The sequence below is a fragment of the Pinus tabuliformis genome, chromosome 7, assembly GCF_031772625.1.
Source record: "Pinus tabuliformis cultivar Carrire ecotype Pingquan chromosome 7, CPIR1, whole genome shotgun sequence".
NCBI classification, from domain to species: domain Eukaryota; kingdom Viridiplantae; phylum Streptophyta; class Pinopsida; order Pinales; family Pinaceae; genus Pinus; species Pinus tabuliformis.
In genome coordinates, this window is record NC_142293.1 from 843,352,104 (window position 1) to 843,372,737 (window position 20,634).

Genomic DNA, 20,634 nt, shown 5'->3' on the forward strand with positions numbered 1-20,634 from the left:
CCGATATTCTGACAAAGCCCCTGGGGAAGGTCAAGTTCTTAGCCTTCCGAGAACGACTTGGAGTCGTGGAGAGACCCTCTTATGGGGGTCCTGTATGATATGGACATTGAGCTCTGGGAGCCGAGGGGCTTGGGGTACTTCTTAGAGAAATGAGCAACCATAGGGTGAGTGGTTCAGCCTTCCCCTGTGATACTTCGGGGCGACATGTAGGCAGGATGAGTGGTTCATCTTTCTCCTGCTGAGACGTCCTACTCATGTAGGCTGGGACTCATGGGAAGTACCTCTCATCCGGCTAATGAGTAGGGAAATGAGGATAGAGACGATAGTACTACCAATGGACGCATCGTGTACTACTGTACTCCCTATGCTAGGATGACTGATATTGATCTAGGATCAATTGGAACTGACTTCGGGTTAGTAAGAGTGGTATGACACACACTCTTTTGATTGGAATTGACTTCGGGTCAGTAAGAGTGATATGAGACACTCTCTTTTATCTAGGATTGACTTCGGGTCAATAGAGAATGGTATGATACATTCTCGATCACTTTTTCTTCTTTATAGTTCTGCAGAGCACTGCATTGATGGCAGAGATAGTACCGACAGACAGATGGATTAGCAGAGGGAGTGTTCTCCCTAGTTGAGAGGGAGTGTTAAAATTGGCAACTATGGCCAAACTCCACATGGGTCATCTTATTTATGACAACTGATATTTTTCTTGGGTTCCTCTCTCCGAGAGGTGTAGGATTGATTTAAAGATCATCCGATTCTGACATGTAAAAATGAAGATATGAATTTATTTATATTATGGACAAATTGTCAAGGTCGGCCAGCAAGCAAAACAGGGATTCAAACCCCAGCTCATCCTCAACATTGCATATAAAAGGAGACCTCAAGTCATTTTATCATCATCTCATCTTCACTCATCTCTCTCTCCTCACTTGATTGGGTACGCAAATCTGGTAGCTGTCTCTCACACGTGCGAAGGAAGGAGGATCTGTTTGACTGCATTGACCAGTTTGACCAAATTGCAGAGGCTGTTTCTTGGGCTGTGTTGACCAGTGTTGACCTCCTCTTGACTGCGGATTTGGGTGAGGAACTTCTCCTTGGCAGGCCGCAGATCTGGGCACTGAAATCGAGGTGATTTGACCTCCCATTTGACCAGCATTGACTGCCCTAGGGCTAGCTGCAGTTTGACTTTTGTTGACCAGATTTTGACTGGACTTTTTCAGACTGTTTGGGCTTGCTGTTGGAGGCCGAAATTGAGTGGGTTTGACTGAGCTGCTTAGAGGAAGAATTCTGGCCTGTTTGACCAGCATTGACTTTTTTGGTTAGGGCTTTTCTGCTGCTGTCATAAATGATCAGATTTGTAAATTTGTACTTTTCTCTCTCTCTGCTGAACTATTGAAGAATATAAGAAGAATTGATCATTGGTTTCCCCACGTTGGGGTTTGTCCCTGGCTGGTTCCACATCTTGTGTCCTTTTGTCTTGGCTTGTCTTCTACTGTTTATATTTATGTTCTATCTGCATTTTACTATCATGCTGATGTGATTGCTAAACTGGATATTGATATTGGGCTAATAAAGAATTTGAAGTAAATTGCTCTTAAGCATAGAACATACCATTGTTACCTAAAATTAAATACTGTCGCATGCTACAAACATCGACAATAAATTGCTTAATTTTTGTGCTGTTCCAGCCATTGGATCCTTCAGCTGCCAGTGTAATTGAAGATTTTGTTTTTACAGGGACCTCCTTTCTCTTATGTTTCCAGAAATGCTGGAATAAAGATCAGCTCCTCCTTACCTTCTTTCCTAGCAGCAGCATCAATTTTTTATTTCACTCCCTTCTTTTCCATGGTGTTTCAGTTTCTCTATTGTTGTCTGAGACTGTTTTTGTCCAAATGTCTTTGAGTTTACAGTTCACTTTTAAACCATTTATTGAAGCGTGTAACCCCTCTTGTTATCGGCTCAATTCACTTCCTTTGCCCCTACCTTACTGCTCTTTCCCTCCATGTCAGCCCTCAACAGATTTGGCTCTGCCTTAATCTTTCACCTTCTTCTCTTATTGTAACCGTAGTTTGTTTGGTAACCATTTCTGCTGTCATGCTCTCATTAAGCCTGCGAAATCATTGCAGATCCAAATTATTTCCTTAGTGGTGAGTTCCTACTGCCTGTCTTCTCTCTGACTGATTCTCCTTTACGGGGAAAAAATACTCAGTGACCCTTTCGTGTTTACAGAGTAAATGTCCCTGTCATCCTGCACCATTATGGCACAGTTGCATTGTTGTCATACAGTATCATTATTACTTTTTGCATCCAATCATTTGCTTTTATGCCCCTTTGCTCTATTCTGATCACCTTGGGCATGAGCACCCTTGTTTTGTTTGCAATGTCATTCAGCTATACTTATATGCATTCTTTTGATTTTTAGCTATATGGGTGGGTGGCAATCTTGTTTTAGAACCTTTAGTTTGCTAATTTCATTGTACTCATATGTCTGGGTTACATGCTTTAGATGTAGAATTTGAGTTTATTTAAAAGATTAGTTTTGATGATTTCCATGAAAGTGGTAAATTTGACATTTATTTTGAAACCCAGCTAGCTGTGGAGTGCATCTTTTGTTCTGCATGCATTCGCATTGTGGAGTGTTGTCCACAAGAAGGTCTGACAGGTTTGTTGTTTCTCTGAGCATTGATTGTGAGGATCTATATTGCGTAATTTAGAACTTAAAATCTACAGGAAGGAACATATAACCTTGCAATATCTTCACTTAAAAGTCAAAACAATTTTCTGTATGAGCTGAGAAAATTTTCTCATAAGTTTTATATCTAGCTTACACCATGTATGCTTTGTGTTTCTCCTTTATTTGCAGAAAAGCGGGCTGGACTGGAGAACTTCGTTTTTGATTGGCTAATCAATGCAGACAGGTAATATCCTGTTGCTGTGAGGGAAAAGTAAAAGGAAAACATTTTTCTTTAAATCAATTTGAATGGCTCTGGATACAGAGAAAGCATTGCATCTTTGAGGAAACACAAAAGAATTGTGATTGGAATAGTGAAAAAATAGTTTGGCTTCTATGTCCTCAAATTGGCAGCTTTCCCAATCATGCGATTGCACTAATCTATTTCTTAAGTCACTTCATTTTCTCAAACATAGGGTGGGATGCTTTGGTAATTCGGTTTATCTGGCCATGAAATTCCTGCCCTTTAAGGCGCAAGCTCACATATTTGATTATGTGATGATAGTTTAATCCATTAAAATAATTGTGAAATGACCTTGGGTATTTATTTGGAAGGCTTTGGCATTAAGTAGTTTCAAATGATAATCCTACCGTCAATACCATGTAAAACTGGGCATTGAGTTCTTATAGCCCGTTCTCTCCGCTTCCACAGAATTGGCAACATTGTCATTCCTATAGTTTTTGCCAGTATTCTATGTTCATTCTGGTCTATCCTTTTTAATTTGGAATTAGTGTGTAAAGCACTGTACTTGATTGAAACATAAAACTCCTGAATGAATAGTAAAATGGTAGATTACTATAAATGATAAAATTACTTGATTTTCCAACAGAGCTACCTTACAAGGCCCTATATTGCATCTAGAATTCAGGTTACCTATTCCAGAGATAATGAGGCCGAAATATTGTACCTGCAGTCATTAGGCAACTTCCCTTACTGAGTTTTACTGGTGTTTTGGTGTCAAATGAATTTCTCCTCTTAATTCTTAACAAGATAACCATTTCTCTCTCTTTAATAGGATTTCCTCATTTCTTGTACCCTAGTGGTTTTTGAATTCCTTCTTTCAAATATTTTCTGGCTACTCTTCTGATGATCTGTTTTGGGAATTATTGCTGCAGATCTTATTGCCTTGGCCCTTCATAGTGTCTCCTCTAACTGTGAAGTTCAAAAATAGGTTGTTTTCTATGTTTCTTGTGGCTAAATGTGGTTCACTATAGTACTTCTGTTGTCTTTTCTTATTGTTTATATTTTGCTTTTGCACTAGATTCAGTCACTGATATGTTAACTGTCTATATTGCAGATAAAGATTCTCCCTTTCGTTTTGTGTTCATCCTGCCAGTAGGTCATTTTCATTGTTTGCTTTGTTGTTGGCTGGAAGACAAATGGTGTCATTTGTCAGCTATTTTTTTATATTTCTTTTCTGTACAATGGTATGGGAAAAATGTATTTTTAAATAAAATGAGAATTTGGCAATAGCATTTCTGAGCCATCACGTGAAATAGAGTCTTTGATCAATGCATGGTGTAAACACCATCGAAGAGAGTTATACCATATTTCAGGGATGCATGGATTGGGGACATGTGGAGAGATCCCTCAAATTTCAGGGCATGTCACAATGTGATATCCCCAATTTTGTGAGCATGGGAATTTTGCCCAATTTTGGTAAATATTAAATAAAACTGGCAGCTAGTATTTTGGAGAAAGGTGGCAAGTATTATTTTATTGTAGATTGACAGTAAATTATTATTTTATTAAAATGGTGGAAAAAGTAACTAAGTGGAAAATGGTCCCCACCAATAAAATAATATCAAAAGGAGTCTAGAAGGATGGAGAAAATAGAAAAGGAGGAGGGACTCATTTTGTGGATCACCTTTTGACTATTACACTTGACACTTTATTTTCTCTTGGAGCTGTTTAGCGCAAGGGTAGAGTGCTGTTTAGCACAAGAGGACTTTGAGTGCCTCCCTAGTTGGGAATTCAGAGAGTCTATTGCTGGGCTCTCATAGAGTTTCATTGACAACAATATTCCTAGCTCGGCATATTTCCTGAGCGTAGAGGCAATTCAAGTTATTCATTGTGGTCCAGCATACAGCAAGTTGGAGTCTGGGTTATTTGTAGGAGGATTTTCCTAGTTGGAGCTGGGAATTTTGTGGCGATTTTGCAGGGTTAATAAGCAACAAATCTGTGGGAGGAAATTCTCTTCATTTGGAAGTGTGTAGGGGTTTCTAGCTTACTTACCTTGCGCAAGGGAAGAAGAATTGCGGAGAGATAAGGGTTGGAGATTGGAAGTAAACCTCAAGGGAGAATTTAGCCAGTGATAGATTTGGGCATTATTCCGTAATATCAAACTGTGGGGCATTTTCTGGCCAGATTGGATGATTTGCACTTGTTGGGAGTCATTGGGGGTCGGTGGATTCAACCTAAACTTTTTCCTAGTTTTTGTGGCTTTGGCGAGAGGAGTCCGAGGTTAAATTTGCAGAATTTTCTGGGCAATATTTCTGGCCGAATTAGTGTTCCAGTCAGCAGACAGTAGCAAAAAATTAAAATCACTAGAGGAGGGCACAGTTCACTTCGGGACTAATTCCACCACTTGGGTCCGTGAAATTTTTATGGGTTATTCTAGGTTCTTTGTGAGGGGGCTCCAATTAATTTCTTAGAATTTTCTGATCAATTTAGAGGCCAAAAACACCAATTCCTTTCTAGCGAGCAGTAGCAAAATTTAATGGGCTAACGTAGAGACTTGGGGATGGGAGTTTCCAGCACTTGGGCAGCTCCATTTTCAACTGGGACTTGACTAGCTTATTGTAGCAGGCCCAAGTTTCTCTTCTTCATTTATATGTACCTTGTTTTCTTGGTTAATAAAATGGTTCAACTCTTCCTACAATTTCTAGTGCAATTTGTCTTTATGCTGTTGTGTTAGTTTTATGGTGACATGTTGTGTTAGTTGGAAGTAAATTGGAGGGCATACCAATCATTGGGACACGACATTTAGGCGTCCCTCTCCTTTCAAGAGTTTTGTGAGCTAAGAGACATGCACAAATCAGTGGGAATTTAGTGGAATTATGCAGGGATGATGAGAAAGATCAAGGCAAAAGATGAAAAAGTAGTTGAAGGGGCCATGGTTGGCAAGGAGACAATTGAGCATACACCCATTGATGAGATGCCAACAATTGATGAGGTACCTGGTGTTGTGACCAAGTTTTTAGGTGATAGCAGCGCACCACAGGTTGACGAGGTGCCGAGAGACATCTCCGTCGTTGATGAGGAGCCGATAGGTACAGATGCATCCATATCTATGACAGAGTTGCTGGACGACAGTCACCTACAACTGACCAGTGAGGATGTTTTATATGATGGGTTGTTGGTGGGGGAGTAGTTGGAGACTCAAGTTGAAGCCATGATGGAGGATGCGCAGCCGTCCTTGGGGCTAGACATTGACAAGGGGCAATGTGGAGAGCACACGTTGGGATTTCAGCACAGTTCTCTTTAGAGGCATGCTGATGGGGTCCACAACGTTATTTTCTCACCCTTATGCATTGGATGGAGAGGTGGAGTTGTCTAGACAAATCATAGGGGACGACCATGTCAGCAGGGGCCAACGACTTGAGTTGAGTATGGCACAATGTCAGCATAGAGGGCATGTTCCATACACATGAGATTGTACATTCAATCCTCCTTTGGGATTGGATGGTGAGAGGTACTGAGCTGGTACTCGATGCAACAAGTTAGGTGATTGGGTACATCCATGGCCATATTTTAGCAGAGGAAGTGGATTACTAGGGGAGTAAGAGGCCCAAATTGCTGTTGGGATCCAGGTGGGATTCCCCGTCGCAACATGGGCTTGGTTAGTGATGGTACTAGCACTGCAATGGATCTGGTGACCGAGCACCCACACTTTCAACTCTCCATCAACACTATTTTCAGGTTGGATTGACAGGGGGGCAGGCAAACTCTGTAGGTTGTCCGGGGATGTTCGACATACATTGGATTGTAGGATGCTCAACATACTCTGGCAGGGGCTGGTCAGAGGAGGTGGCATCAACAGGCTATCAGATAGGGCATTGTATGGAGACAATGCTCTCTTATTGGCATATTGGATGCAGTGGCTACTGAGGCTAGGCATAGTAGTACCATTCCTGTTAGCATGTGAGAAACTAGGTTGCTCAGGTCTATTAGGGAAGATGAAGAGGTGTAACCCACATCATACTTTAAGCAGTGATGTATAGTGCCATGAAGATACCTCAATATATATTTGGCAGCGATCCAGTGATCATGACGAGACTCCAACTAAAACTGACTAAGAATGTTTACTGCAAAACATATATCAGGCCTAGTATTTACTAGATACATTAGGGAACCCACCAAATGTCAATAGGAGGTAGGATCCACAAGACTAGAGTTAGATCCCTCGACTTCTCGAGATTGGTGATCATAGGAGTAGTCATCGGCTTGGAATCCGTCATCCCAATTTTTTTGCAATAAATTGATGATGTACTTTCCTTGCCCCAAATATATCTCCCTAGGTGTTTGTCATACTTCTAGACCAAGGTAATAATGCATCAGTCCTAGATCCCTCATTTCAAATTCAACTGCCAAAATCTTCTTGCATTCTTAAATTCTTCGCTCTACACCTGTGATGAATAGATCATCCACATTTAGTAGAATAATGACGGGCTCATTATTCACGACCTTGATGTAGAGATTCGGATCAACAAAACTCTTCACGAACCCAATTCTAATTAGATATGGATCGATCCTTGCATACCATGCCCTAGGTGCTTACTTCAAACCATATAGGGCCTTCTTAGGTCTGCAAACATGAGAGTCCCTGCTATTAACTTCAAAGCCTTCAGGTTGTTCGATATACACTTCCTCATCAATGGTCCCATTCAGAAATGCGGTCTTCACATCCATTTGATGGATATTCCAACCCATTGTATTAGCCAATGAAACCAGAGATATAATGGTAGTGTACCTTACTATGGGTGCAAAGATTTCTTCATAATCATTGCCTTCCTTTTGAGAGAAACCCTTTGCAACGAATCTTGCTTTGTACTTATCTATACTTCTATCAACAACATGTTTGATCTTATAGATCCACTTGGATGTGACAAACGATTTGTCATTAGGTCTAGGAACAATTTCCCAAACCCCCATTCTTCATGATGGATTGATATTCTTCCTTCATTGCTTTCTTCCAATCCTCTTAATGTGCAACTTCCTTGAATGCAAATGGTTCAGCTTCAATTAACTTCATCATATATGTAGCATAACCCGAATATCTCTTCAGTCTCTTACTTTCCCTGAAGGTTCCTTTTGCAGATTCATGTCCTTCAACATCTTCTAATGTGGCTTTTAACCAATTTGGCCTTTTCCTTGTGGTTGGAATGACCGCCGATTGAATAGGCTCAGTTGGTCCTTCTTCTTCTCTTGATTTGTAGTAGGGTTTTCATGATGAACTTCTTCTTTTTCAAATATGGGAACTTCTTCGTCATCTGAATCAATAGGAATATCCTTTGATTTCTTGTAGATTGGGACATGAATCATTGAGTAACTGAATGGAGGTAAGGGAGAAGAGGGCACGATTCGAATTCAGGTCATCTGGGCGATTTGATTTGATTGTGGGATCTGAATCTTGGAATTGAAAGGCAAGGAATTTCTTACTTGTCCCGCATCGGGCAAGGAATCGAACCTTGAGGGCCCATAAAACAGCCTCTCGAAGGGGGGACGCTTTCGCTCATCGGATGAGCTCCAGCGCTCCGGGACAGGATTTCGAGAAAGATATGATCGACCTGGATCTAACTTTGATTGATCGAAATCCTTGCCCCTCCGTCCTGATGTATACAGCACCGGCTCGATGGATTCCCTCGTTAGCTGGCACTTTCCCTCATAGCCGAGCCTCATGCTGGGGTGAAGCGATGGGCTCGACCGACTCTTTGGTCCGTTAGGCCCCTCCCATAGTGATTCTACAAGAATTCCTATGACTCATGTCCCAATCAATAGGAATATCCTGAATCAATGGGAACTACGTCCTCCTCTTAGTGTTGCGCAATCCTCCAAAACGCTGATGAAACTACTACTGAAATGCTGATGAAACTATTGCCGGAATGCCAATGGAAATACCTTGCCCGAGCAGGCACTTGAAGTCCCCCGGGGCTAAGGGTGAGATCTCCGAATGGAGACACTCAATGCACTAAACAGTGCTGCAGACTAGCTGAACAACCAACGTGCTCTAAGTCGAAATGACTATCACAAATGCTCATAACAGAATGCTCAAAATGAGGGAGCTCCTCTCTCCTTTATAGCCTCTGCCTCTCTCAATCCTAAGGCTCACCTCCTTCTGCGTGATTCCTCTCTTGCCACGTGTTTCTTCCTCCTGCGCAGTCCCTACATGTGTCTGCGTGGGCTCCATTTCTGCGTCCCCCTTTGGCCCCCTTGGCTCCCCTTTAAGTCACAACGTTGTGCTACTAGGAAGTGACGTTTATTCCCAAAGTGAGTTATGTTCCCCTTCCTCACTTTTTATTTACAAATAACCATAGAAGGCAAAAATTGAACAAAATCGAATATTCCAACTAGCCATGGCTAATTAGGAATATTACATAATGCCTGGCCGGGTCGGTTCGGTGGCTGAAACGGAACGGTTGGCTAGGTTGTTATAGAGCTAGTCATTGACTCGGTCGACTCGGTAACAACTCGACTGACTCGGTAATGACTCGGCCGGCTCAGTAACAACTCGGTCGGCTCGGCTCTTTGACAAAAATATTGAAGCACATTTGTCAAAAGTTGTTCTGCCTCCTACATATCAATGGTTGGGTTGTTGTTTATTGTATATTTATAGCCCTAAAGTATGGTTGTCCTAGTGGCATGAATTAGAAAACTGAAACAATGCATTGAGCCATATAATGTTTTTAAAAAGGCAAACGTTCTGGCAATGGACTAATAAATACATATTTAACTCTGATTGTTCTGGAGCTTGACTAGAATTAAATCAAGGGTTTTGAGACTTCATTAGGGGCAGAGAATTGGTATTATTATTGTTGTAATCTAGTGATTGTCCTTAGGCTGAGGCAAAAAAGAATCCTGGTATTGGTGGCTAAGTATGAACTTTGTATTGGATAGTGCACTAGGTGCCATTTTGATATAATGGATATATTCGTGAGTCTAATTTGATCATATAATGAAAATCTTTGAAATTATGTTTTTTTGTAAAAAAATAAATATTTAATGTATTTTTTACAACGACCGAGTCATTGAAATGAAACCAGCCGAGTCGATAATGAGTTGGAGTTGGAGTCGGAGCCGACCCTCGGCCGTTTCTGAACCGGAGTCAGAGTTTTAAAACATTGACTGCAACTGCTGGACAAACACCTACCGATGGAACTTCCATCAAGAAGACCACGTCAATGTGTTTCTACCGCACTAGGGTTGCTGCTCCTACTCCTACTTATTGCCGCTTTCCATTGCAAACAACCGTTGCCGCCAACACAACTTCGACCACTCCTCAATCAACCATGACCGCTTTCGGCTTTATCACCAACTGCACACTTGTTCAGCCGCCTACCACCAGCATTAGCCAACACGTTTCGTCCTTGCACCTGTCCAACCACCGTATGATTACAAAAAAAAAGGAAACAAAAAAATTGTGGTTCATCGTTGCCCGACAGAGCTCTCCGCAATTCCCTCATTCCCTCCCTGCCATCGCCCCTACTGCTGGATTCCAATGAAACTGTCGCTGCATGCTTGTTGAGGGTATAATTTTTTTTTTTTGTTCTGCTCACTGTACAGGTCATCCTGTCATTGTCATCGCCACTATGCAACTACCTTATTTTTATTCAATTACCCATACCGGTGAACGAACTTCTGTGCAATACACATTGGTTGTTCAGATTTTTTTTTTGAACAAAAACGAATCTCTTTACAAACAAGTCACTAACTCACTACAAAAATTATTAGATGTAATGGAGCTTGAAGGGTTGAGGGGTTCATTCGTGTCTTTTTCAACACATTAACTTCTGCTCCATGTGACTGACTATTGGGTCACGTCTCATTACAAATTTCTTAATTTGTTAGCAAGCCTAAATTAAAAGAATTTAGCGCCATTCAATTGAAAAAATCAAAAGATAAGTGGAAAGGGGATATTTAAAAAAGCTGTTGAGGAGACCTTTATATATATATATATATATATATTTATCCACTAAAAAATTAGGAAAAATTAAAGGAGATCTTAAGGATAAAATGAATAAGTGGAAAGAGAAAGAAAGGAGATTAATAAAATACCAAGTGATTATATCTATATATATATATATATATATATGTTTTAAATCATTAACATTAGTGAGCTTAAGAAGGGTAATTTTACTATTGAGTGGAATATCTTTCGAAGATATAAGGACGCATTTATAAAGAAAAGAAAAGAAAAGAAAAATAAAAAAATAAAAAATAAAAAAGGGTGTTTATTTGAAAAAAATGAAAGAAAGGAAGAAGGTAGTATTATGGAGGAAAAAAGAAGGTGATTTTTAAGTGTGAAGTTATAAGGTAGAAAGATTTTATTTCTTAAAAGAAAACATTAGTAAACGATTTTATACTAAGGTTTGAAGTTTGAAGGAATAATATAGTTCGAAAGTGTATAAAAGGAATAATAAAATTATTTAAAAATAAGACTATCAAACTTGGGAAGTAAAGGGATCATTTAATAAAAGATACAAGGCAACTTAAGTCATCTTAACAAAAAGAGAAAAATAACACTACAAGATGTTACATTAAAGCCAGATTCAATGACGTCGGAAGACATACAAGATATTTTAAAAGTAATTTTTTCAAGAAGGTAAAAATGTGCTACAAAATATGCAAAGAGAAGTTGATAAGATCACCATTGACTAAAATGAAGAAGTTTCTCGGCTTAAAGACCACAGCGAAAAATTATTGACACAAATCAAGAAGCTTAAGAAGGACAAGAAGTCAATTAAAAGACAAGTTAGAACATTTTACTCAAGAAGTATTGAAGTCTCGAGTCATAACAGTCCAGGTTGAAGATAAGGGAACAAATACCGATCTAGTGAATGTCACAACTCAAGAAGAAGACAAGCAAAATGAAGAAAATACACACTTATATGATGCAGTTTAGATGATGAACATCCCAAGTGAAGGTTCTATAACCAACTCAACAACGTCCTTACCAGAAGAAAATAAAAAAATTGCCACTCCTAATAGGGAAAGTCAAACCAAAAGAGTTCCCTATCGACATCAGAATCATGAGAGTAGACAACTCAATCAAGCTATGTATCTGTACCATTCTGTGAAACCGGATTCGCTCAAAACAGGCAACGAATCCCGAATCGGACGAATCGGACACGATTCTGTGCCGATTCGTGTCAGGTTTGGAGGGCACGCCGTGTCCCGTAACGTGCCGCGATTTTCGAATTCGTGTCTCGATCCTGGAAACGAGTCCTGGTTTTTCGACGCGTTTGGAGGGTTTTGTGATTCGTTTTGAGGTTCTGCAGTGTTAAAAAGGGGCGTCGGGCTGCTGCTATGATCATTCTTTGTTGCTGTCGAACGACCACAGTCCAGTTGCTGCGTGCGAGGAGACCACAGTCCAGTTGCTGCGTCACTACAGTCTAGACTCTACAGGTAAGGGAACGGGTTTACAATTTCAGTTTTAAGTTGCTGTGTTGTATAGCCTGCGTATATATAGTTTGCGTAATACGTATATATAGTAAACCCCGAACCCGTATATATAGTCTGCGTAATACAGTGTATATATAGTCTGCGTAACAAGTCTATATAGTGTTGTATGATTGCGTGTATCTCCTGGCTGCCGCTGGGTATTGCGCTTGTCATATATGCATGGGAGACTGTATTGGGAAGAAGTAAGAACATATCTGCCCGACTGAGAGTGTGACCAAGTTCGAAACCCAAATCGATTGCTTCAGAATCATAGGTAAAAGAATTGCAAGACATACAAAAGTAAAGCCTAGCCATGTGTATCTCAAGTATAGGGCAATAAATGAAAATATTAATAATTATTAATGCAAGAAAGAGCAACGCCCATAGGCCAGCTTTGGCAGCATCGCTCCTGCATCCATATGCAACAAATATATATTTAAGATTCGAGGTTCAGTTCCAACATAGTTTCTATTATCAGATCTGAACAGTGTGCCTCTACACCTTGAGTTGGAACCTTATAGTTATTATCCTCCAGGTGGCCATTCATACAGTTTGGCAGGTCATTCAACTACATTTAGTGTTTGACCTCAATGTTCATCACATTATTTATATTTCCAAGCAAATGAGAAAATTACATCGAATGACTCTGACTGTCTTTGTGGAAGTTTAGAGTTTAAAAAAAGAAGAAGGAATTTATACAGTCATTGATCTCGTCTGAAAAATAATCAGTTTAATAAATTCTGAAACCCTGTCTTGTCTCAGAACTTAGAAGCATAAAACGACTGACAGAGAGCTGTTACAAAATTCTGCCGCCTGTAAGAGAAAAGTCTCTGTGGCCAGAACAAGAGAATAAACAAGACAAACTTTGCTGCCTTTTCATTGTATATGTATATAAATTTAAATTTTAGGTAAATAGTTTCGTAATACAGCAGTTTGTTCATTTTTACAGCGGTTTGTTCATTTAAATTTTTACAGCAGTTTGTTCATTTTTTTTACAGGTTGAGGTAACATGGCTCAATCAAAGGCAGGGGCAGCAAGGAAGGGCAAGAATGTCATGGGTAGAGATGCTCTTCCTCCCCCAATATCATCAGAGTCTGCTGCAAGTAATGTTGAGGGAAGAGGACTTAAAGACAATGAAAAATATCCATTGTGGAAATATGTCGCAAGAGAGGATGCGCCAAACAGCAAGGGAAAGGGAGGAGGCAATGTGCAATGGAAATGCAGCTTTTGTAACATTTCTTTCACAAGCACATATCACCGTGTGAGAGCACATTTGTTGGCTATACCTGGTAAGGGGATTGGAGCTTGTAAAGATATTCCTTCACAAAAGAGAAAAGAATTGGAAAAGGAGGCCCATGTTGGTATGGAACATGTGGCACTGGCTTCAAAATCAAAAGCACCCAAGGGCAAGAATGAAGACCCCTTCCATTTTTGAGGAAAGCCACCACCAAATTTCCATTTGAGAGTTCTACTTCTACTGGGGGATAAGCATTAAAAAGAAGATCACTTGGTCCAATGGACAGGATTTTCCAAAAAGAGAGACGGGAAGAGCTTGATCTCACCATTGCCTTCTTCTTCTATCAAAACTTCATATCATTTAATGTTGCACGTTCACCTTTATTTGTTGAGATGTGCCGAGCTCTAACTCAAGGGGCTCCAGCAGGGTATGTGCCTCCTGGGTCAGAGAAGCTGAGAACCACATTGTTGACGAAGGCAAAAAAAGAGGTGCAAAAAATGCTCGAGCCTATTAGGGCATCATGGCCAACATCTGGGGTTAGCATTGTTTCTGATGGATGGACAGATCCAGCACGACACCCAATCATCAACTTCATGGTGTCTTCCTTGAATGGTCCAGTTTTCCTGAAAGCAGTGGATACACTTGGCGAATACAAGGATGCACAATTTATGGGTGAGTTATTTATTAGAGTTGTTGAAGAGGTAGGTGTTGATTCTTGTGTGCAAATCATTACAGATAATGCACTTGTTTGCAAGGCGGCTGGCATGATTGTGGAAGCTAAATATCCACAAGTGTTTTGGACACCTTGCATTGTCCATTCATTGAACTTAGCACTGAAATCCATTGCTTCTGATGTGCTTTGGATTGGAAGCATTATTGAGGATGCAAGACATATACGTAACTTTGTGCAAAATCATACAAATGCCCTCACTATCTACAAGGAGTACAACAATCTATCATTGTTGAAGATTGCTGATACATGGTTTGCATCTTCATTCATGATGTTGAAGAGGTTGAGGGAGGTCAAGACTGCTCTTGGGTCCATGGTTATTTCTGAGTTTTGGTCTTTTTGGAGAAAGACAGATCAGGCAGCCTCTAAAAGAGTGAAGGACACGGTACTAGATGATGCTTGGTGGGAGAGGGTAGATCTAATTATTCGGATCATGGACCCTATCATCTCTTTGCTTCGAGTTGCAGATACAGACAAACCCATCCTAGGAGAGGTTTATGAGGGATGGGATTCCATGATTGAGTCTGTGAGGAGCATTATTCTACAGAGTGAGTGCCCCCCGTATGAGACATCACCAGAGGCCTTCTGCGATACCATACATGATATTCTTGTCCGCAGATGGGACAAGAATTGTACACCTTTACATTGTTTGGCTCACTCATTGAACCCCAAATACTACAGCCATGAGTGGTTGAATGGTGGACCTTCCCGCAGATTCCCTCCTCACATGGATGGTGAAATCTCACAGGGGAGGAAAGAGGCATTGAAGCGGATTTATCACGATAGTGCATTGCTTGCTGAGGTGGAGGATGCCTTTGCAGAGTTTTCCACTGGCACTGGTCGATTTGGAGGTTATGATGTGATTAGAGACAGGGGGCTTAAGAAGCCCTACTCTTGGTGGGCAAATCATGGGGCAACAAACCCTCCTCTTTAGCAGTTAGCCATGAGGCTCCTCTCTCAGGTGACTTCATCCTCTTGTTGCGAGAGGAATTGGAGCACATATGGGAATTTGCATACTGTGAAGAAGAACAGGCTTGAGCAGTCCAGGGCAGAGACAATGGTGTATGTGCACACCAACCTTCGTCTTATTTACAGGCAGAGGGAAGAGTGGTTGAGGGGAAAGACAAAGATGTGGGATGTCTTTCCTGAAGATATGGGTCTGGACGCCACTGTTGAGTTGGCATTGGCCAACATGGATCTCGGTGATCCAGTGCTAAACCCTATTAGTTTTGATGACTTAGAGGGGTCAACCTCCATACCAGCAGATGCAGAGGCGACTATGGATACAGGGGAGGAGGAGGATGCAGAGGAGAGCAGTGGGTACCATGATGATGGGGACAGTGATGCTGATTCTGATGCTGATTGATGCCTTGAGGCTTGTATACCTATAGTTGTTTTATATTTTCTATTTCTATTTGCCATTGGCATTGCACCAACACTACCTATGTAACAGATTTTGATTTGATGACTTAATGAGAAAACTACAGTTGTCAGTGTGTTTATCTTACTATCTAGTATCTTGTAGTTGTAAGTTGTCTTTCAGTTATGAATTATGAATCATGATTTAAATTTTTAATAGATTTATGATTTATCATTTATGTGACCAGTACCACTGACATTTATTTGACTTTTGTATGACTATGTACTATGCATGCTAATAGCTATAGATGGATGAAGATCTATGTTTGAAATCAATAAATTTGTATCATTAATTAAAATTTGTGTAAGAAATATGCTAATAACTAATTTTTAATATATATATATATATTTTTTAATAAAATAATATATAACGTGTCCTAATGTGTCATGTTCCGGGGGTCAGCGTGTCCCGAATCCGACACCACGAATCCCGAATCCTACGTGTCCCGAATCCCCGTGTCAGGTGACTTAGGTACCATTTAGAACAGAAACAACAAACTGATGTTCTGAAGAATACTAATGTCAGTGTAATCCAATGTGATAACAATTCATCACTCGTTTTCAGTCACCGCAAGATTCCACAAAAGATTGAAGTAAAAAACTTCTGATACGCAGAAAATATGTAAAATATTTTATTAAAAGATGAATTGACAAATGATGATTGATTACAATGGGGTTCTTGGCTTATATACCGCCATGGGCACCCTTTGGGAAAGGGCATGATCTTATGATCGTGCCCTTTCATCTAATTAAACGGAAAATTAAATAATAAACCTAAAATTAACTAATTTTTACATAACATTGCCTTCCTCTCGAAAGAATGCTTTGTCTTCAAAGCATACGTAGCGACGGATGTTGTTGACAAAATGCTTCATCCTCTCAAGAAGCGTCTTCTTTGGGTAAGTCCTTCCACTTGATCAGATATTCCTTGATAGTACGATATCGAAGCTTCCTTTCTCTAGTAGACAAAGTAATTTTTGGTTCTAGAATGACTCTTCCCTCATCATCTAGGGATGGAAGTGTTGTTTGCGTCGTTTGATTGTTACCTAGTGCCCTTTTAAGGCAAGATACGTGGAAGACGTTGTGAACACGACTTGTCTCTGGAAGGCTTAAACCATACGCGACTTGGCTAATCTTTTTGTTGATCTGATAAGTTCTATAAAATTTTGGTGCCAATTTGTTTTTTCCTTTCTGTTTTAAGGATAATTGTTTGTATGGTTGGAGCTTAACAAATACCCATTCTCCAACTTCAAACTCTCTTTCGGTTCTGTTATGGTCTGCTTGTTGCTTCATACGATTCCTTGCATTATTCAAATTTTCTTTTAATATTTGGACAATTTTTTGGGTTTCTTCTAGTTGGTCTTTAACAACAGGTAGATTTGTCTAGACAATAGCTAGATCCTTCCATTTTCGAGGTTCATACCCATATAAAGCTTGAAATGGCGTCATTTTTGCTGATGTATGATAAGTGGAATTATACCACCACTCAGCAAGATGTAACCATTGAGCCCACTTATTTTGCTTTTCTGTAGCGTAGCAACGTAGGTAGGCCTCCAAACATTTATTGACAATCTCTGTTTGGCCATCTGTTTGAGGGTGATAAGTGGAACTCATATTTAGGTAGGTTCCTATATGGCTGAACAGTTCCTTCCAGAAATTACCTTTGAACTTGGCATCTCTATCACTCACAATGACTTTCGGAAAACCGTGTTAACTTATATATATTTTTGCAAAATATTTCAGCAATTTCTTTCGCTGAGTATGATTTCTTTATTGCCATAAAGTGAGCATATTTGGTGAGTTTGTCGACTACTATGAAAATCTTGTCCTTGCCTTTCGATACTGGTAATCCTTCGATAAAGTCCATCAAGATTTCTTCCCATTTCTGATTTGGAATGTTTAAAGGGTGAAGTAATCTTGGAGTCGGAATATTTTCACTTTTATTCCTTTGACATGTGTCACATTCTGCTACGTACTTCTGAATATCACAATTCATTCCCTTCCAAAAGAAGGATTGACGTGCATTGTAGTAAGTCTTAAAGAATCCTACATGTCTAGCTGATGGTGAGTCATGTGATTCCTTGAGTATCTTAAACTTAAACTTGGAATTTGTATTTAGATAGATTCTTCCCTTGTACCATAGGATACCATTCTTCCACTCAAATTTTGAGTTGTTGGGAAGGTTATTGATTATTGCCGTTATTTCTGGATCCTTGGCATACTCACTTTGAATTTCGTTAAGCCACTCGGGGACAGCAACCGAAATTGCAAGTAGTGTTGGTTCTTCATCTTTCCTGGATAGGGCATCTACGACCACATTGTCTTTACCTCTTTTATGTAGTATTTCCAAGTCAAAAGCGACAACTTTTTCAATCCATTTTTGTTTTTGTTTGGAAAGTGTTTTTTGTTGAAGGAGATGTTGAACACTGTTGTGGTTTGTTCGAATGGAAAACTTACTTCCCAAAAGATATTGCCTCCACTTAGCTAGTGCGTGCATGATAGTGATCATTTCTTTGTTGTATGTGGATTTGAGATGTTCTCTTTTGTTGAGCTTCCTACTTTCAAAAGCTATTGGATGTCCTTGTTGCATTAATACTGCACCTATACCGAATCTGGAAGCATCACACTCAATGACAAATGGTTTAGAAGTATCTGGTGTTGCTAATACGGGAGCATTAGACATAATTTCCTTTAATTTTTCAAAACACCTTCCTGCTTCCTCATCCCATAGAAACGAATTCTTCTTTAAAAGATTTGTTAGAGGTGCAGTTATATGTGCATAGTTTTTAATAAATCTTCGGTAATATCCATTGAAACCTAAGAACCCTCTTAGCTTGGATATATTAGCAGGTTTGGTCCATTATTTTAGAGCTTTGATTTTATTGGGGTCCACCTTTACGCCTTCATGGGATATAATGTGTCCAAGGTATGCTACTTCTTCCTTTCCGAAGGTGCATTTGGATTTTTTTTGTGTAAAATTGGTATTCTTTAAGTAGTGTAAGAACTTTGTCCAAATGTTGCAAGTGCTCCTCCCAAGTTTTACTGTAAATTAGAATATTGTCAAAGAATACTAATACAATCTTCCTAAGATGTGGACGAAATAATTCGTTCATGGTTGCTTGAAACGTTGCTGGTGCATTGGTTAATCCAAACGACATTACTTTAAATTCATAGTGACCTTCGTGTGTTCGGAATGCCGTTTTTGGTATGTCCTCTAATCTGATTCTAATTTGATAGTAGCCTAATCTTAAGTCCAATTTTGAGAAATACTTTGCACCATGTAGCTCATCCAACATTTCGTCGATAAAGGGGATTGGGAACTTGTTTTTGATTGTTATTTTGTTTAATCCCCTATAATCAATGCATAGCCTGAATGAACCATCTTTCTTCCTTACCAACACTACTGGAGCAGCATAAGGACTTTTACTTTTCGAGATGATCCCACACTTTAAGAGGTCTTGGATTAATCTCTCGATTTCTGTTTTTTGGTGATGTGGATATCGGTATGGCTTGATGTTGACAGGGTCTGAACCTGCCTTGACTTCTATTGTATGCTCAATTTCCCTATTAGGCGGCATCTTCATAGGTAGGTCTTGAAATACTTTTTTATGTTTCCGGATTAGATCTTGTATCTCTGGTGACTCTTCACTGGTCATATTTGCAGATAACATTTCTCATTGATGACATTGTACTACATAAGCGGGTGCTCCCTTTCAAATCATCTTCATCATCTGAGATGATGATACAATTTGATTTTCTGGTGCTTGAAATCCGTGTAATTTGTACTTTTGACCTCCCCATTTGAATTTTATAAACTGTACTTGGTGGTTGGCGGCATAAGTACCTAAAGTTCGTAACCACTGGATACCTAAGACTACATCTACTCCTCCTAACGGTACTGTGAAAAACGGAGACTCTAAACTGAAGTCTTGAATTTGCAATCTAACCTTATGGCATTTCCCCACCTTTTTAATCTTCTTGCTGTCAGCTACCATCACCTTCATGTTTGGTAAGGGAAATGAAAAAATATCGAGTCTCTTTGCCACGGTTGCATCTAAAAAATTGTGTGTGCTACGAGAGTCGATGAGAACCACCACATTGTTCTTCTTTATGTGTCCTTTTAACTTTAAAGTCTGAGGTTGTGATATACCTGTCATAGCTGATAATGACAGTTGTGGAATACTTTCGTCATCTAATTCTGGTGAGAATTCTGGGGCATCTTCTATTTCTTCAATGTCAGAATCTCCACTGCTTGAATCATTGGTTGCTTCACAATTATATAGGTTCTTTGGTTCTTTTCCTTTAGCACATCTATGTTTGGGGTCCCACTTCTCACCACAACGCTTGCATTTACCCTCTTTTGTCCTTTGCGTTTCCACATTAGATTTTTCATCTTCACAACGACGTGGTGGAACATATCTTGTATATTTTGCATCCGCATACTGAGGTGTTCTTCGTCTTGAATATGTTTTTTCTGATTTTGACCAAAATATTTGTTCGAATTTCTTTTCGGCTGTTTTTGCTTTTCGTCTTGCTACTTCTATTGATGAAATGTCATGCATCTCAAGTTCTACTTGTAAATGGGTTTTGAGTCCCGAGACGTATGATTGAATTAGACGAGATTCTGATAACCCACGTACTCGTGTTACTAAGGTCTCCCATTCTTGAGTGTATTCGTCCATACTTCCTTTTTGTCGTAACTTCATGAGTTTTGAAAAGAACTCTTCTTTTCTTACACCCTGGAATCTTTTAAAGAATGCATGTTTAAATTTCCTCCAGCTAATTACGTGTGTTGTCTTTTTCCACCACATATACCAATTATATGCTTCGCCTTCCATTTTCAT

At 39.7% G+C, this 20,634-nt stretch overlaps 1 protein-coding gene across 1 annotated transcript in view; it reads left to right on the forward strand.

Moving 5' to 3' along the window:
- LOC149250251 (uncharacterized) overlaps positions 1–20,634 on the forward strand; it is a 174,205-nt gene that overhangs the window by 105,995 nt on the left and 47,576 nt on the right. Inside the window, exons 4-5 of the mRNA XM_089453585.1 lie at positions 2,602–2,674; positions 2,876–2,930. Coding sequence (XP_089309711.1) covers positions 2,602–2,674; positions 2,876–2,930 — 128 coding nt within the window. The remainder of the gene's footprint in view (positions 1–2,601; positions 2,675–2,875; positions 2,931–20,634) is intronic.